General features: G+C 28.0%; 1 protein-coding gene across 1 annotated transcript in view; it reads right to left on the bottom strand.

Moving 5' to 3' along the window:
* Positions 1-562: 562 nt before the first annotated feature.
* Positions 563-19921, bottom strand: part of LOC117173698 (DNA-directed RNA polymerase III subunit RPC2) — a 63687-nt gene continuing 44328 nt past the window's right edge. Inside the window, exons 12-14 of the mRNA XM_033362343.1 lie at positions 18018-18432; positions 14485-14615; positions 563-1101 (exon numbers count right to left, since the gene is read on the bottom strand). Coding sequence (XP_033218234.1) covers positions 694-1101; positions 14485-14615; positions 18018-18432 — 954 coding nt within the window. The 3' untranslated portion in view covers positions 563-693. The remainder of the gene's footprint in view (positions 1102-14484; positions 14616-18017; positions 18433-19921) is intronic.

Below are 19921 nucleotides of genomic sequence, written 5' to 3'. Positions count from 1 at the left end.
TTTTTTTGTCATATTTGTTCATTTATAAAAATATTAAAAACCTAATTTAAAAATAAGGCTGGGCAACTCTCTTAGAAATCTTATTAGCTTTTTTCCAATTTTTTTTCTTGTTGTCGAAATCGGTAAAGATTTGTGGGCTGTACGTTATTATAAACCAAACAAGTCATTTTTCCTTCCAATGTGTGGCACTCCTTTAGGTACGAAACCAAAATTTTTTCTAGAATAATCTTGTAGGGCATTAAAAAAGAAACATTTTTCTCCGCTTGCCATTTTTTATATCGTGCGTTATTTGACTTAAAATTTTCATTTTACTGTTGCCTAACGAACTCGACCTTCATGTTAAGATAGTAAAAGAATTTACCAAAGGAAAATCCAATCAGTCAATTCTTTCGAAAGTTATCGTGCTAACAAAAAAAAACCATCCACGGACGGACAGACAGACTGACAGACACATTCGTAAAAACGTGTTTTTCGGATTTAGGGGGTCTCAAAACGTGGACATTTGACCAAAATTAGGGGGGGAGGGTCAAATTTTACACAAATCTAATACCTTCTCTAATGAGGATGTAAAAAACTACCCAAAACATTTTCAAACGCCATTTTTCGAGAAGAATGATTTCAGGTATTATATCACTGGTTGATAATAAAAATAAAAAGGCCATAGTTCTGTAAAAACAATCGTCGATTTATTAACTACTTTTCACTCATCGGTTTAGTGGAGAGTCTAGGAACAATATTCATAGACTGTAATTCCTGAAAGAGGAGTTTGCAAGCATACGGCATTGTAATCGTAGAAACTCCTGCATTCCTTTTATCTTTATCCTGTTTCGATTCGCAGCTGCGACAGTGGCCACTATAAACCATCAACCCACATCCCTTGCAAATATCGACTTCGAAAGCATCGCTTGAAAGCATCAGTCTTTCAACAAGCAAATTACTTGCGCCATAAGCAATGAGACAGTCTCGTTCCATCTCTCCAAGTCTCAAGCCTCCCTCCTTCGATCTTCCTTCCGTTGGTTGTCGAGTCAACACTGCACGAGGACCTCTTGCTCTCGCGTGCATTTTGTCCTGAACCATGTGCTTCAGTTTTTGGTAGTACACCTGCAAAGAATCAATTCATTTTAATCCGGGTCAATATCGATAAGTATGCAAGATGTCTACTCAAATCCTGGATCGAAATTCCGTGACAATTCCAGGATTTTTCGAGCTAACACTAGTTTTCCAGGTCTAATTTTGCATACTACAAAGCCATTCAAATATTTCGCATTTTTTAAAACAATCGACTCCAAATATAAGGATTCAAAAATATGAGAAAAAATGAAGTTTTCCACTTATTTTTCGGCCTTACGATCAATTTTAGATTAAAAAAATAATAAAAAAGTAATCGAATTCAGATTCCCTTTTTATTGACTTTTCGGCCTCATCTGTGGGCCACACCTATCCTCAATCAAAAAGAAGTCTCATGAAAATGCCTAATGAAACGGTTCTCGGCATCTTATTCCAACTATTTTATAATTTCAAAATCCGTTCCGAATGAAATCCTAGCTGATATCTTTAACTTTAATGATTTACTTACAATTTTAGATATTTTCAGCGATTGAGCAATAAGTAAAAAGTAGTATGAACGCATCTAGGGAGAAAAATAAAGAATATCCCACGTCGTACATTTTTTGTCGCTTGAACCCAAAAGAAGTTGAGGGCGAGAAAGTTGCGGTCTGAGGCATTCTTTACTTTTGCGCTTCTGCCAAGCAGTGCGTGTAACTAATTTTCCTAGAAACTACAGGTAACATGTAGGACTTCCGGTTTATGCAGCGGTAAAGAATACCACTTTTCGCCCGGTACGAAATAATATATTATGCACCTAGGGGGAGAAGAGGGACTTTTTCGAGGAGTATTGAAATAGTACACAAGTCGAAAAAATCCCGTATGCGTCAAGAGGTGGACGCATACGATATTTTTTATAACAAATGGATGATTTCAAACATTTCTCGAGATACAGCCATGATTTCAGCCCATATTGGATTTCAAACAAAGGAAGCAAGATTTACAGTAATTTTAAAAGTAACTTATGGTAAGTTACCATAAATTGCACAAGATTCAATTTTAAACATTTTTATACACTTCCGGAAATTTATTACTTTTTTGGTAGTTTATAATAATATTACCGGAAATTCATGATAACTTAAAATAAAATGCAGAAAATTATATCGAGAAGTGCTTATAAATTTGCGGAAATTTATGGAAATTTTGGGTAATTTATGGTGATTTTATAGATAAATATGGGCAAATTACCCAAAATTCAATTTGAAAATGCTCATAAATTTCCAGAAATGTATGGAAATTTTCGGTCTTTTTTGGTAATATGTCCAGTTATATATGCAAACTTACCATGAATTACCGCAACCAAAATTTCCTTAGATTTTTTACGTTGAGTGGACTGAGTGTCGTAAAATGCAAGCTCATAGATGTATAATTTTCATTATTCACCTCTGACGTCACTTTTCACTCCCTAGGGAGTAAAAAGTAGAGCTTTAGCCCGACTTCATAGGCTTCGAAAAAGGCTGAAATCATGCATGTGTCATAAAAAAGTATGTGATTCATTCGACTTGTAAAAATAGACACATTGTTACTTTCAATCAACTTTCTTCTGGTACAATATTTAGAAAATTATATTTTCATATTCTGCCACTAGGTGGCGCCTTATTAAATTATTTTTTTCTATAGTAGAAATGTTTGAGTAAAATACATATAAACAATAAAGTAGAAGGGGGTAATTAAGATTCTACTGCAGGTTTTTGGTAATGCCTAAACCTATAAATAACATTTAGGAATTTCTCAGCGACAATTAAGTATTTTATTAATATTTCTCTAACTTTTTATTTGTGTTTTTAAAAAATATTTTCTGTGTTAAGTCACAATATTCTTTTTGAATCACTTTTTTCGTCTTACATAAATTTGGTATGTACGCGTAAGTTTTAGTAGTAATATAACATCAAAAATGATTTTGAGAAATAAACACGAATAAAATCTATCAAAAGTGTGTGCCCCTTGTGAGAAAAAAAATTTGTTTAGCAATCTTCAAAGTAATCACACCATCACCGAAAAATATGAGATTAATTATTATATGAGACTAAAGAATGGAAAAAGGCCAGTGCAAAAGTTTCTGTGCCATTTCACAGAGACTTTGTAAACGTTTGGAACCGCTACCAAATCAACGTGATAGATGATCCATCCTATCAAGAAAAATTAAGAAAAACGGTGGTAGAATACTCCTCCATACATATTTTTAAATTTTACGTTAACATTTTAATCAATTATTTGGTTCAAAATGTATCGTTCTTTTTATTATTCTTATGCCATTTCGTAGTAATTATCACTTATTTTTCAAATTCTATACTTATTTTTCCGTAAAGATCAAATACATTACTACATTACATAAAAAAAAGTAACCGCTGTACCATCACGTCCACGTCATGGTTCTGAATTAGATTGGTATCGGCACAAGAGTAGGAATTACGTGAAAAAAATTACTAACTTTCATATTTCGCTAAAACATGTCGTTAACAATAAGTAAAAATATTAAAAAATCGAAAAAAAAAAGAATTGTTGAAAACCCCGCTAAACGATCAGCTAGGATAGAATTCAGAACGGATTTCAAAACTATGAAATATCTGGAATAAGATTCCATGAACTGTTTTATTAGGCATTTTCATGAAATTTCTTTTTGATTTAGGATAGGCGTGCGGGACCTTCATCAGAACAAACATTCTGTTGCTATAAGGCCTCCAGTCCAAGCACCAGAACGGCCAGATCTCGGAATGACCGGAATGAGGTGTTGACCAATCATAAACGTTCCGTGGAAACAGTGTCATTCTCACGCCGAACTCAGCCCAAGTGTTCGAAATTTTTAAGTTTGCGCCAAAAGGCGATCCGTTCGTTTTTCAAAGTTGTCCAACACATGAACGGGAATGACTGTAACGCGGAATGAGCGGAACACCAATCACAGAGCACCTTTGATAAGAAGGCACTCTTTCGTCTTGCCGAAGATGCTCTGTGATTGGTGTTCTGGTCATTCAAAGTTACGGTCATTCCGGTTCATGTATGTGACAACTTTGGAAATGAATGGAATGCTTTTTTTGGCGCGAACTTGAAAATTTAAAACACTTCGGCTGAGTTCGGCTCAGTTCGACGCGAGAATCACACTATTTCCGCGGAACGTTTCTGATTGGTTAACGCCTCAATCCGGCCGTTCTGGTGCATGAACTGGAGGCCCAAGAGTATAAGTAATTATTCAAAATTAAAAATTAAAAAAATTTAAATAAATAAAATATATACAAAATAATAAATGATAAGTATAAAACAAAATTTTACCTTGGAGGTAATTTTCGGATTCAATTATATTATATGTCAAAGAGAATGGCAACATTTTTTTAATCGTGGTAAATCGGTTTATTGTGTGTATTAAAAGTATTGGGAAACTGTAGAAATAAAGAAAATTTCCCAAAATGCTCGAAATGAATATAGGGGCAAAGAAAGTTGTTATAGATGGACAAAATAAATTCCAAATGAAAAGCGCGCCAAATACATTGGAAATTCAAATTAATCGATGATTCTATTATAATATGGATTCACTTTAAGAATTTTTTTAAATTAATACATACTTTTATATATTTATTTATGAAAATTGAGTCCAGAATTTTTCTTTTATAAGAGTTATTTTCCTTAGCAAGAATTGTAATATTTTTTAAATCGAAATAAAAATAATAATCAAAATTCCAAGAATGTTGTGAGACGCCTGTACTTAAGTTGCCAATTTTACAATCTCTTTTATTTTCAGCTATTCTAGTTTTTAACCAACGACCTGTTTCACCTATACAAACTTTATCGCATCCTTTACATTTTATTAAATAGACAATATTAGAAATGTTAAGAATTTTTTCGGAGTGTTCTCTATTAGTGAAACATTTTTTAAATCTGATTATTTCTAAAATATACATTAATAGCAAACTTTTTAAATGAATTTTTAATATTTCTGATAAACCTTGTACATATGGTAATGAAACCCGTAAATCAGTTTGTTTGTAATGATCAATCCATTTGTTCATTGAGGTATTGTAAATTTCATGTATTCTTTCTTTATTGACACTTTCAATTAACGGCAGTAAATAATTACTTTGTGACAAAGTAATTTTTAATTCGTCTAAGTTTTCTTTTCTACAATTTATGTCACTTAGTTTAATACATCTATCAATTAAGCATTTAACTAATCGAATTTTCTGACTAAATTGATGACGATAATTGTAATTCAAATATTGACCTAAACATGACGGTTTTTTAAACCAATTAAGTCGAAATACGTATATAGTTTCGCGAGTTTATTATAAATAATATGTTTCTTTTTCAGTTACTAGAGATTCAACAGATTTGTTTAATTTTTAAACATTGGACAAATTATATTACAAGATATTCCTCAATTTATTATCATCACGAATTAATTAAATAATTAAATATTACTATAAAAATAATTAATAATTTCTTTCACGAATTTGAATAACAATCCAACAAAATTAATATTATATCTTTCCATACATGAAATTCAGCGAATATTTAGGTACAATTAACGTTGATACTATATTAAATTCAATTTAAACCACTTAAAATGAAATAGTTAAATTTTCAATTTGAAAAATGAATTTTCCACATAACAATATAGCAAATTTTCAACTTAGATTATGAATTTTAAGATAAAATGATGAAGCTTCAATTAAAATGATAAATCTTCAACTAAAATTATAAATCTTCAACTGAACTGGATGAATTTTAAAGCAAAAAGGTAAATTTTTAACAAGATAGTTCAACTTTTATCAAAGGAGTATTATTTTCAACCAAAAAGTCATATTTTAGGTTGAAAGCAAAACTACTAAAAGATGAATTTTCAAGCAAGAAATTTTCAGTTTATAACCAATAAAAATAATTTATAATATTGTGTCGATGGAATGACGGTGTTGATCTACTAGTCGTGATATGGTACTTAGTTTTTTATTATTAAAAAACTTTTAGCTTTCGCTTGGTGACACCAAGCCTCATCAGTGATACATATGGATGTAAAACTAATTACCTAGTGGAAAAGAATTTTTAAAGATAAGATATGTTCGTTAAAAATGTTAGGGAAAAATGTTCTATGTGATTATGTGTGTTATTCTACTTATATTTGTCGTTATAATAATAATTTAAGATAAGCATTATTGGAGTTTCGTTATGTAACTGTAATATTAAGGTGAGGTTCAGAAAGACTTTTTTAAAATATGTATCATTGTTTTGTTATCTAATAAGATAAAAGAAGTGTGATACTCCCTCCTGGACATGCAGTGCATTTTAGTGTTAAAAATAAATAAAATTGTGGGCAGCACTCCTCATCACCATGACTGCATGTCCAGGAATGAGGTTATATTCGTTGTTATGTGGAGAGAGAGTATTCTATGTTAAAGATATAGCGGGAATAATTTGACTTTATAACATAGAAAATATACATATTTTAAACGTTGTTAGTAGATAGAATTAAACTACGGTATATATCGCTGAGGAAATCTGTGTCGGAACGTTTGTTGACAGAGTTTTGATGTTTCACAATTTGGAACATTTCTTTGAAAGTGCGTTTTTTATAATTATTTTCGGTGTGCAAAATTTTAGCTTTAGAAAAGTCAAATTGGTGGTCTAAAGAGTGTGAGTGTGAAACCAGAGCAGTGCCTCTAGAATATTTTTTAGAGTCGTTCTTATGTTCTCTAATTCTATCTTTAAAATGTCGTTCAGTTTGGCCAACATATACACATCTGCACTCACAAGGAATGCTGTAAATAATATGGTTTTTTTTCTCTATTGGGGTTATACATTTGTTTTTTGTCAAACAATGAAAAGGATCTTTATCGTATTTGAAGGTAATTAAAATATTAAAATCGATCAAAGTTCTTTTGTAGAATTTCGAGAGTTCATTGATAAAAGGTAGTGCGATAAGTTGATTAAGATCGATATTTGGAGATCTGTTTTGTGTTTTAATATGTGAGTTTTGGTTTTTTTCTTGTAAATAATTTAATCTTTCAATTAATATATTTTTTGGTAAAGCTGCTTGGGTAACCGTTATTCTTTAGTGTATTTTCGACGATTTTAAGATTTTGTGCTTTAAATTTTGTATCTGAGAGTGTGACGGCTCTGTCCACTACACTGTTAATAACAGAAATCTTATCTTTAGTTGCTATGTTAGAATCGAAACTAACGTATCTCCCTGACCATGTTTCTTTGCGGAACCAGTTAGTTATAATTTTACTGTAGTTCTTGTGTAAAATAATGTCTAAGTAATTTATTGAGTTGTTTTTTTCTATTTCGATAGTGAACTGTAATCTAGAATGGTAGGAATTAAAAAGGTTAAGTAGGATGTCAATTTTGTCATCAGGGACACACGTCAGAATGTCATCGACGTATCGGAAATAGAAGATTAATTTAAAAGGTAGTTTTTTGAGGATATCTTCTTCGAGTCCTTCCATTACTAAATCAGAAATTATCCCGAAGAGAGGGGATCCCATGGGGGTACCAAAGATTTGTTTGTAATATTGATTTTGGAATATGCAATATGCGTTGTCTAAACAAAATTCTATTAATTCTAAAAATTGTTGAATTGGTATGTTGGTGTGTTCTCTGATTTTAAACCAGTTAGTTTTTATATTTTTTAAAACGAGTTCTTTAGGAATATTTGTGAATAAAGATTTGGCGTCTAGAGAAACAATTTTGTAATTTATAGGGATTTGAATATTTTTAATTTTTCCAATGACATCCCAACTATTTTTAATGTTTGATGTTGTTTTTCCAATTAATAATTGAATGAATTTTCTAATGTATTTTGAAATGTTATAGATAGGTGATCCGATGAAGGAAGTGACAGGTCTTAGTGGTATGTTTTCTTTATGGATTTTTGGTAGTCCGTAAAATTTTGGAGCAATACCATTGTAGCTTTTAAGGAACTTAGCTGTATCTGAATTTATAAAACCGAGTTTCAAAAGTTTGGAGATATGTTTATTAAGTTCTCTTTGTATTTTTTGTGTCGGGTCTTTAGTTAATTTAGTGTATGTTTTATTATCTAGTAATAGAGTTTAACATTTTTTAGTATAATCTGTTTTGTTTAGGACGACGGAAGTATTACCTTTATCAGATTTCGTGACAAATATGTCATTGTTTTGTTGTAAGAATTCATTTGTTTTAGTTCCAAGAATTTCAAATTCAGATTTAATATTGTTACTGTAATTTTTATTGAGGTATTTTTGTAAGTTACTCGAGATTTTAGATCTAAATTCGGTTCTTTTTTCATTAGGAATTAAATCAATGTTATTTTCTATGCATGCAAGAGTTTCTTCAACAATAGATCCTTTATTTTTAGCAGAAATGCAAAATTTTTCTCCTAGGCTTAAAAAATAACCTACATCTTTAGGAATTTCTGTTTCAGTGAGATTGATGAGCCATTTTTTGTTTGGTCGTTTTTTGGAGTTGATGTCATAGTATTTTTTTGTGAGCCATTCAAATTTCGTTATCGATTTTTCTATTGAGACTTTCTCAAAATTGTTAATAATATTGTTTCGACAAAGAAAAAATCTTTTGATTAGTAGTTCTTTATCTTCAATATTTAAGAGTTTCATTTCTATTTTTTGTATCTCGCTTTTGACTTTTCTGATGCTAAAATTTACATTCGTGATCTCTAATTTTAGAATTCTGATTTTAAAATCTAGGCAGTTTTTGTTAAAATGACTTTTACATTTAGGATTATCGAACTCAATATTAGGTTCTAAATTAATGATATGTGCGCGAAGATATCCTTGCGAACGGCATCTTAGTAGAAAGCGATTTTGATTACTTAACTTAGATAGGCTTTTCTTTTTTTTAATCCAGGTGCGTAAATGTAAGATGATCTTTTCTCCATAATGATTTCTTATCTCATTAACTATATTTAATTTATAATAATTTATCATTTCTAATCATTTCTTTCACGAATTTGAATAACAATCCAAAAAAATTAATATTTTATCTTTCCATACTTGAAATTCAGTGAATATTTAGGTACAAATAATGTTGATACTATATTAAATTCAATTTAAATCACTTGAAATTAAATAGTTAAATTTTCAATTTGAAAAATGCATTTACCACAAAAACAAAATAGCAAATTTTCTACTTAGATTATGAATTTTCAACTAAAATGATGAATCTTCAATTAAAATTATGAATCTTTAACTAAAATTATGAATCTTTAACTGAACTAGATGAATTTTAAAACAAAAAGGTGAATTTTTAACAAGATAGTTTAACTTTTAACAAAGGAGTTTTATTTTCAAACAAAAAGTCATATTTTTGGTTGGAAGTAAAACTACTAAAAGATCGATTTTCACGCAAGAAATTTGCAGTTAAAATAATTAATCTTCAACTAAGCTGATGAATTTTTGACTAAACTAATGAATCATAAACTGAAAGGGTTCATTTTCCACCAAAAAATAAGATTTCTCAACAAAATGCATGAATTCTTAACTAATTGCATAGTTGAATTTTCAACACAAAAAATGAATTTTCAACTAAAACTGAATATTTAACTGTAATGATTAAATCTTCAACCCAAAATATAAATTTATACTTAAAATGAGGATTATTTAACCGCCATACTTGAATTTTCAAGCAAAAATATTAACTATTAAGCAAGACGATTAATTTTCTGTCACAAAAAACGATTTTTCAACGAAACAGTAAAATTTTGATCTAAAAAATATCAATTTTCAATCCAACATGGAATGATTAAATTTTCACTTAAAATAGTTAATTTTTAACTAAACTAATACATTTTTAACTGAAATAATAAATCTTTGACTAAAAAGATTACTTTAAATGTTTAGTTAAAAAAATTAACTTGTCGCAAAAAAAACAAATATTCCAAAAAGTGAATATTTTTTAACTGAAATGAAGAATATTCAACTGTAATATGTGAATTTTCAACCAAAAAGATGAATTTTCAATAAAAATAATGAATCCTTAACTGGAACAAATTATTGTTGAAACAAAAAGATAAATTTTCTACCAAGAAAAATAATTTCTACCGAAAAAACAAAGTTTCAACCAAACAAATTAATTTTCAAATATAAAAGATAAATTGTCAACCAAAAAATGAATACTTAAATTTTCAGTTTAAAAGACTGTTTTTTGGCCAAAGAGATGAGTTTTCAACTGAAATTCGGGAATATTCAATTCGAATAGTTACACTTTTATTTAAACAATAATCATTTTTTAGAACAAATAATTAATAAAAAGGATTAATTTTCAACCAAAATAATAAATCTTCAACTGGAGATGAATTTTGAAATAAAATTTTGAATCTTCAACTAGAATAATTGAATTCTTAACAAAATGATTCATTTTCCACCAAGAAGATTAATTTTTGCGAAGAAAGACACATTTTCAACTAAAAAATATAAAAAAAGAATCCTAAAAAAGAACCAAAAATTGAAAAGTTAAATTTTCAGTTAAAAAAAATTAAAACTTAAACAAAGAAATTAATTTTTAACTGAAATAATGGAATATTTAACTGGCCCAGTTACATATTCCGTTAAAAATAAATTAATTTCCAAACGAAAAACAAATCAAATTTAAAAAAAAATAGTTCAAGTTTCAACTGAAATAGTTAAATTTTCAGTAAAAAAATGTATTTTCAGCCAAGAAGAAAACGCATTTTCAACTAAAGAGATGAATTTTCGAGTAAAATGGTGAATCTTCAGCCAAAAAAATCATTTTCAAAAAGAGTTAAACTTTCAAACAAATAATTAAATTTTCATTTCGGAAAAGATGAATTCTGAACAAAAATGTAATAGTTAATATTTCAACCAGCAAAATTTTTTATGTTTATTTCAAAAATGTTGAATTTAAGAAACAGACGAATTTTACATAAGTTGAATTTCCAACTGAGAAAGATTTTTTAGTCTCCAGAAAGAGAAAATTTCAAACAAACTATTGAATTATGAAGCAAAAAGAATCATTTTCTATCATAAAGATTGATTTTCTATACCAACTAAACTATTTTTCAAAAAAATACATTATTTTCAACGAAAAGAATTAAATACAATAATCTAAAGCTACTTTTGCAAATCAAAAATCATTGTTATTCAATTTGATATTACAATTAAAAAACAAAACGTGCGCTCAAAAAAAATTCCCTGAAAATTCCAGATTTTCCATGTTTTCCAGATAGGATAGATACCCTGATATTCATATTTGCCGAAAAACGTTCAATCAAAATAATGAATCTTCAACTGGAATAGTTAAATTTTACACCAAAAACATGAGTTTTCAAACAAAAAAATTAATCTTCGGATGTGAAAATAATAACTACCAAAATATTTAAAAAACAAAAACTTTTTGGGCGTAAAAGTGGTAAAGGTGGAAAAACTAACTTTTTTTCAGATGAAAAAAATCATTAAAAATTAATTTATTGACTTGACTTGACTTAGATAAGTGAATCGTTGGAGTTTAAAAAAAAGGAAGTTCGAATCCCAACTTGCATCTTCGATTTTTTGTTCTTTTTGGGTTAAACATGAAACAAGTGGAAGGAGAAATAAAACGGGTAATATTTAGAAAAATGTACTATTACATTCACATTTTAATTTCATTGGAGATATGAGAATATGCTAATAATATTAAAATAAATTAATATTATTTCGAATATATATTCCAATATTAACACTTAGACTTAGTCTTTTTTTTAACATCCCTATTGAATTTTCTTTTTCATTTAGGTCGCTCACATCGATTTTTTTTTATAATCATGCATACTTAAGGAGATTTACGAAGACATTTTTTATAAAGAACCGTGAATCATATAAACATTTTTTTATCCCAGAAGAAACAAAAAATCAAAGAGCAAGATGAAATTCGGACTTAACATTTTTTAACGCCCCTATTGAATATACAATAGCAATAAAAAAAATTAAATACGAAAGAAATTAAAAAGAAAATACAGGAAGCAGGAATAGAACCCAGACTTTCTAGTTGCAATTTCGAAAAGTATTCATCCAACAAAAATTCCGAAGGATGTAGTTTCCCCTTATTAGTTAATTATTTTTAAATGTACTAAAATACTTATGGAAAACTAAAATTCGTAATTGTAGCATCTAGGTATTCAAAATAGAATTTATCCTATATAAAAGCTTCTTTTTGAATTTTTTTTAGGTTCAATTTAGAAATGTAACCCTTCAAAATAGGTAATTTTTCTAATATCCCGGCAAGGTTCATATCAGATTACATTTTTTTTAACTAATATTATTGTCATTGATAAAAAATCGAAAGAAAACATATTTATAAATCAGTGGATGTTATATCAACGTTTGCGAATATGCGATTCAATAAAATGTTGTAGATTTACGGACATGTTCGCGAATGAATACAGGGTGGCAAACTATTTTTGAAATGTTCATCTCCCGACTTTCTCCCGGTAAATAATCGTGATTTCTCCCGGTTTATACCAAAATTAACTCTCTTTGCGAAACCCACAGTTTTTCCACATATATTATCAATTTTGAGAGTCGATGACTATCAGCGAACCTTTTTTGCAAGAAATTGATTTGACTTTAAATCATATAATAAGTAGGATAAGAAAATACAAGCGCCTAAATTAAAAAATCTAATATTAAATCCATTTTTTAATATAAGATTTTAAATATTTTTTAAATAATAATTAGTAATTACGAATGACGAGCGTCTGAAATTTAATAATATATATACGAACTATTTTGGATAATTTAATTATTATAAGTAGTTGAATTGTATAATTTCTATGTCTAAGGGCTAAACATTTAAAAAAATTTAGTTTGATTTGGAGGATCACAAAGCTAGCATGATTTTAGATTAGAATTTCGAAAATAGGATAATGTCAAATCGTTAAAAATTAAATATTTAAAGATTCGAATTTTGGAAATTGGGTTATTGACAATTCAAAGTAATTGATTTTATATTCCTTATAATTAAAACCGTTCAAAATTAACAAATTAAAGATTGCAAAATTTTAAATTAGAATAATTTTAAAGTCAAAGCCATTAAAACTTGACAATTTAATATTGAAAACTAAATTGAATGTTTCAGTCAAAACTTCAGAAATTTTAGAATTTTAAATTGGTATTACATAATAAAATTATAAGTTAACATTCAATCTGATCAGACAACTTTTTCTAAAATGACAAAATGAGTTGAATTATTCTAAAAAGAACTTTCGAAATAAATAGTAATTTTAAATGGAATTCGTTAAAATTAAAAACTTTCTACTCCGGAATGTGAAAACTTAAACGAATGCGAATTTTATTTAAAAGTGAACAAAAATTTAGTAAGAAAATTGTGATATCAGAACTTTTTTATACTCAACCTTTTTAGAATTTCAATTACTTCGAAGTAAATTTAAAGCGTTAAAAAAGGAATGATTTTTAAATTGCTAATTATACTTTTCCCAAAAAATTCAACTAATTCAATTTTAATTGGAAAATTAAAACCAATGAAAGAGAAAAATTAAAAATGTAGCTTTCATTATGAAAATTCAGAACTATGAAATTGGGAGCACTTCAAATTACCGAAATTATCTATTTACTGATGTATCAATAATTTCAGATAGTTTAATTTTAATTTTTTGTTTAATCTTCCTTTACAATTATTGCGCGTTCTAAAAATTTTCGAATCAAATATTTTTCAATTTAAAATGATTTATTTGTTTAAATCTTCAACTAAAAATTGGAGAATTTCAAAATCTTACATTAAAAATTAAAAATTAGGATAAAAAATACAAATAATATTCTTATAATATGATTTCATTTTTTGAAATTGTACAATTTTAAGCATTTCAATTCAAAATTGCTTTATATTTACATCTAAAATTCTAAAATTCAAAACTGACTATCAAGGCTTTGAACATGAAATTTTGCAATATTCAATAGCGCAATGGTCCTGAAATTTTTAATATTTAAATTTAAAACTACAATATAGTGAACTTTAAAATTCGAGACCTCCAAAAAATAAGTTAAAAAAAACTTTAGTTACAAGGCCTAAAAGATTAAACTGTTTTAGAATTTTACATTCAAATCTATTATTTAAAATTAAAATTATAGAAATTTTAAACATTATAAATATATTATTGATAAGTATCATATATCATGTAATATCAATTGATATTTAAAACGACTGTCACCGTCATTTTCACCATTCCAAATTGCAGAATCTTAAATATTGCGAGAAATATTGTGAACCTTTAAAGTTTTATTATTCCAAAAACTTGTAAAATTATATACTTTCTAGATGGAAACTTTCAAGAATTACAAAATTCGTGAACTATGAACCCTTATTTATTGAACCTAATAATGAATCAACAGAAATCTTTAGGGTAATTTTAATTAAGAATAGAAGTAAAATAAAGAGAAAAATTCTTACGGGTCCTGAGTAAATGTAGGCTTGCAAAGGCTCTCCGGTAGTTCCAGAGTAAAAGAAATCCTTTCCAAGGTAATTGTAACCCTGCTTGGCGAGTTCGTCGCAGACATCTTTGACTTTCGAACCTCCAAAAGCTAGAATAATGTTGTTTAGATATTAGATTCAAATTTCCCTTAGATTACAGGAATATAATTCTAAAAAAGATCTATAAAATATTTAACAGGTCTCGAACTCGGTTCAAAGATACCAAATGTCAAAAGTAGCATCAATTTTTGAAAAATTGTAGCAAAGTAGTCACATGAAATATCGAAAAATTTATTTAATTAAGAATATAAAGTAACAGTTTCAAATTTTTTTTGTATCCAACTTAGGATACTTTGGTTTTAAACTAAACAAAAAATCAGATCGAAAGCTGTACGTAGAGAAAAATAAATCAAGTAGTCAAATGTATTTAGTGCGTTAAATTTTCTTCTTTTCAACGTTCAATTTTTTTATATTAAAAGACATACACAAATGGAAGAATCCATCATTGTAAAACAATTGTATTGATAATTTTGTATTCTATGGAAGTATTTAGAATTTCTAGAAAATGTTTTGTCCGAATTCTAAACTTGAATGGTGGAAAGTGCTACTTTCCTATCTTGTTGACATTTGCTGAAATTGTTTATAAAAATTTTATTTCATACCTTACACCAAGATTTTTACAGAATTTCGATTTTAAATTAGTTGCTTTTTCCTGGTCTGTCCTCTTAAATTCTTCGAACCCTTTTGAATTAATGTTAACTCTACTAAATAATTATGAATTTAAAAAAATTTATTTTATTTTAATTTTATTTTAATTTTAGTTTTAGTTTTTAAAAAATTTTAAAAATTTTTTCAATTCCATAGTTCCTCTGGAATTTGTTCAAATTCTTATTAACTTCATTGTATTCTTTTGATTATCCTGATTTTCTTAAATTCTTCTACTCATCTTGAATTCTGTTATGGCCATTTATATCCATTTGTACTTTTTTAATTCACTGAATTTTATTGGATTCTTCTGGCTGTGTTGGATTCTCTTAAAGTCTCTTGAATTCTTTTAATTACCTTAAATTACTTTAATACTTTTCAATTCCTTTAATTCTCATACATTTTATTAATTCTCTTGAGTTCATATAAAGTCTATTGAATTATTATTATATTCAGGGTAGCCGTTTTAATAAAAGAACAAAATTGACGGTCATTTTCTGGTTCGCAAATTTCTTTCACGGTCAACGAATTAAAAAAAATCGAAGTTTAAAGCCGACAATTTTTACATTTAAAGTAAAAAAAAAACTGAACTGCAAATTAAAGCACTCAAAGTGGAACTCTTAAATTTTATACTTCTAAACTGAAGTTTAGAAGTTTTTTAATTCAAACATGTATATTTAACTTCTAAATTATTAACACGTGTAAAATGTAAGCTACTAACACTTTTCAACTGAACAATTTAAAATTAAATGCAGCTAAACTAAGAGCTAAAAAATTGAGAATTATATCCTTATATTTTTATTTTTATTAGTTTAAAAACTCTTAAAATACTTCGAAATCTTATTTCAAAATTTTGGAACATTAACATTTCGTTTTGCATTTTTTTTCAAATTTTACATTATTTGACAAATTGGTTTAGAACTTCTAAACCTCATTTAAAATTATTGGAATTTTTTTACAAAATTTCTTTGAAAATCCTGACAAATTAAAAAAATGTCCTGAAAATCTTCCACATTCATTTTTGGTAATTTTTTAAACTTTACAAATATTTTTAAATATTCTCTTAAAATTAATTTCTCGAAAGAAACAATCATTTTCAATTTAGCCTTTAAAAAATAAAAAAAAATCTTCTGAATTTTTTATCGAAATCTGCCAAAATCTATATCTGGTTTTAAATTAGACTCGAATTTTTTCTAAGAATAATAGGTGTTCAATTGTTATTTATACATCAAAATTCCACGATTTGACTTAAAAAATTTTTTTTAATACAACAATTAAAATTGTAAAGTTCATAGTTAAGTTTTTAATATTTAATTATAATTACTGATTTTAAATGGACAGTCAGATACTTCCAAATATTAAGTAATTTTTCTTTTTTCTTATTGAAAAGTTTCAAATTGAATGGTTTAGAAATGGAATTTTTTGAATTACCATCAATTTTAGTGCATTATTTGCGTTCTCTTTAATTTGTCTACTAATTTTGAATAATTTTTCAATCTTTTGAATTTACCTTGAATTTAGTGTTGCGTATCTCAGTCACTGAATTCAATTTAATTTTCATTAATTCTTTGGATACGTTTGAGTTAATTTGAATTTTTTGAGTATTTTTAATACACATGTATTTTATGTGATTTTGAATTCTTATAAATTATTTTGAACTATTTTATATTCTATTCTATAATTTTGAATTATTATAAATTTTAGTGCATTATTTGCATTCTCTTGAATTCTTCCACAAACCCTGAATTATTTTTCAATCTTTTGAATTCATCTTGAATTTAGTGTTGCATATTTCAGTCACTAAATTCAATTTAATTTTCATTAATTTTTGGGATTCATGTGAGTTAATTTGATTTTTTAAGATATTTTTAATACACTTGAATTTTATGTCTTTTAAATTCGACTGAATTCGCTTCAATTCTTGTGGATACTTATGAATTCTTTTGAATTCTTTTGAATTCTTATAAATAATTTTGAACCATTTTGTATTATATTTTATAATTTGATTAAAATTGAAAAGTGAACTAGTGAAGAAATCTTTCGAATTCATTTAATTCCCTTAAGTTACTTTAATGATTTTCAATTCTTTTAATTCTCTTGAGCTCATATAAATTCTATTGCATTATTATGATATTCTGAATTATTCTTTTGCATCTCTCTAATTTTTTTTAATATTTTGAATTATTATTATGAATTTTACTGCACTCTTTGCATTCTCTTGAATTCTTCTACTAATCATGAATTAATTTAAAATCTTTTGGATTCATCTGGAATTTAGTGTTGCGTATCTCAGTCGTTGAATTCAATTTAATTTTAATTAATTCTTTAGATTCATGCGAGTTAATTTGAATTTTTAAAAATATTTTTAATACACTTGAATTGTATGTCTTTTTTAATTTGACTGAATTCACTTCAATTCTTGTGAATACTTATGAATTCTTTTGAAGTCTGATAAATTATTTTGAACTCTTTTGTATTACCTTCTATAATTTGATTAAAATTAAAACTAATGAACAAGTGAGGAAAACGGCAACAATTCGCAATTTTCTTCAAAAAGTAAAAAAGATCGTGTAATCCGAGGCTTAGGATATAAATAAACAAATAGATGAATTTACATTGTTCTGCATAAATTCTTGTATATTATCCTGAATCTAACCATTTTTCCGTATATTTCGATGCTTGAAATAGCAAAAACTTCATTACAGCCAATCAGGGAAAAATTTCGAAAATAATTTTGAAGATAAAGTGGATAAATAGTTGCAGTAGTCACTCTTTTTTGTTAAATAGTAGCAAAATATAAGCATTACCTGTTCCATAATGAAATTCTCCTTTCAAAACGCCAGCCTTTCCAGCCAGAATTTCAATCAACTTGCCCACCGTCATCCGAGAGGGAAAACCATGCGGGTTCATAATAATGTCTGGACAGATACCTTGATCGTTAAATGGTAAATCAGCCTGCTCGACAATCAAGCCCGTCACTCCTTTTTGCCCGTGTCGACTGCTGAACTTGTCACCAATTTCCGGTCTTCGAGTCTGCCTGAGTAGCAATTTGAGCAAAAAGGAATTGTCTTGAAAACTGGAAATCATCACTTTTTCCACGTAGGATCCAATCGGACCTTTGTAAACAACTGGAGCTTCTCGGTAGTCAACCGGTTTCGGGGCTTGCCCGGCATTTACATGGGGACTAGCAGTCTCTGTCGGTATCGATTTGTTGATCATGACCTAAGTGAATAGAAAAAGTTTGTAAACTAATGTATAATAAGTCCGCGGTCTAAACCTGTTATCTGCAGTGCTCTACCGCTGGTTTTCTATTGTTTTTCCTGGGCTCGCATTTTTCAAGCTGCGGACAAGTTTTATATGTTAAAATGTTTGGAATCGCAAAACAAACATAGATGTGCTTGCAAAAATTTAAAATAGTTTATTGCACAATTTTCCTGGGTTTTAATAAATGAGACGCATTGCTCACTTTCGCCATTACAGCGCTCTGTAGACGAAACAATAGAAGATGACGTGAAAGCAGCCATAAACAACTTTAAAAAGCACGGAATTTCCATAAGACGCCATAAACAGTTAACAGGTTCAGATCGCGAAACTATACTTTAGATACCAAAACGCGACTTTCAAAAATTCATTAAAAAAACAAAGGAATTTTGCCGTTTCACTTGGAAGATATTAACTGCATATAAAAAATGTTCCAAAAAATACAACGAAAAAATAAATTTCACACAAAATGTCAGCTAGAATGTTTAGACTGCGCATCCTTCAAATATTTCTTATTTTTTAAAACAATAGACTCGGAATGTACACAGTTTTGCGATTTTATTGTCAATAAGGTCAAAGCGGAACTCTTGAATTTTAAACTTTTAAAACTAAAGTTTAAAAGTTTTAAATTAAAAATGCTCTACTCAATGCTCATTAATTTACACGTATGCAATAGAAGCTACTAACACTTTTCAACTGAACAGTTAAAAATTAAATGCAGTTAAACTGCGAATTAAACATGTTTAACATTCATAAATTATAGAGTTCAACGATTCAGATTCAGTTCAAAAAATATAAATCCACGTTCTCGTTTTCAATGATCTTAATTGAAGAATCAATCAATGTATTTAAAAAAATGTTCACAATTATATGTTTTTAGGTGATTTCAAGCAGGGGGGTGCTTCCACTGTACTGTCCAATGCAAAAAATGTGTCACGAAAGATGAAAACGGCCGTGCGGCGGCGCTAGTAGTAACTTTGTTCTACAAAATCATGCAATACCATAGGAAAAATGCATAAAAATTAAAAATAAATAAGAAAAACCCTTTAAAATAATCTTTTCTTCATAGTGTAGGGTCAGGTAGTAAATGAGACTTGTGTACTTACTTATTATTTTCTTTAATATAGGAAAAAGCGGCATAATTGACACAATTCAAACAAACAAAAAAACTGCATAGATATTCAGAACTTATAAAAAATAATTTAAGAATAAATAACGAATACACAAATGAATGAAAAAAATGCCAAAAAAAAATATATATATATAATTAAAAATTTGTCTTAAGGACAACCGCAGGGTTTCGCCGGGAGCGGGTGCTAATCTGAAAAATTGCACCCGCTTCCAGCGAAATCGGTTTTGATTCCTCTAGAATCAAACCGAAGGGCCTATGACAAAGCCACCGAACGCGTCCTCGGGTTGCGGATAGAGGGTCCCTGTACCAAGGGTTTCT

This window comes from Belonocnema kinseyi, chromosome 1 (genome assembly GCF_010883055.1).
Source record: "Belonocnema kinseyi isolate 2016_QV_RU_SX_M_011 chromosome 1, B_treatae_v1, whole genome shotgun sequence".
NCBI classification, from domain to species: domain Eukaryota; kingdom Metazoa; phylum Arthropoda; class Insecta; order Hymenoptera; family Cynipidae; genus Belonocnema; species Belonocnema kinseyi.
This window is presented reverse-complemented; position numbering and strand designations above follow the sequence as displayed.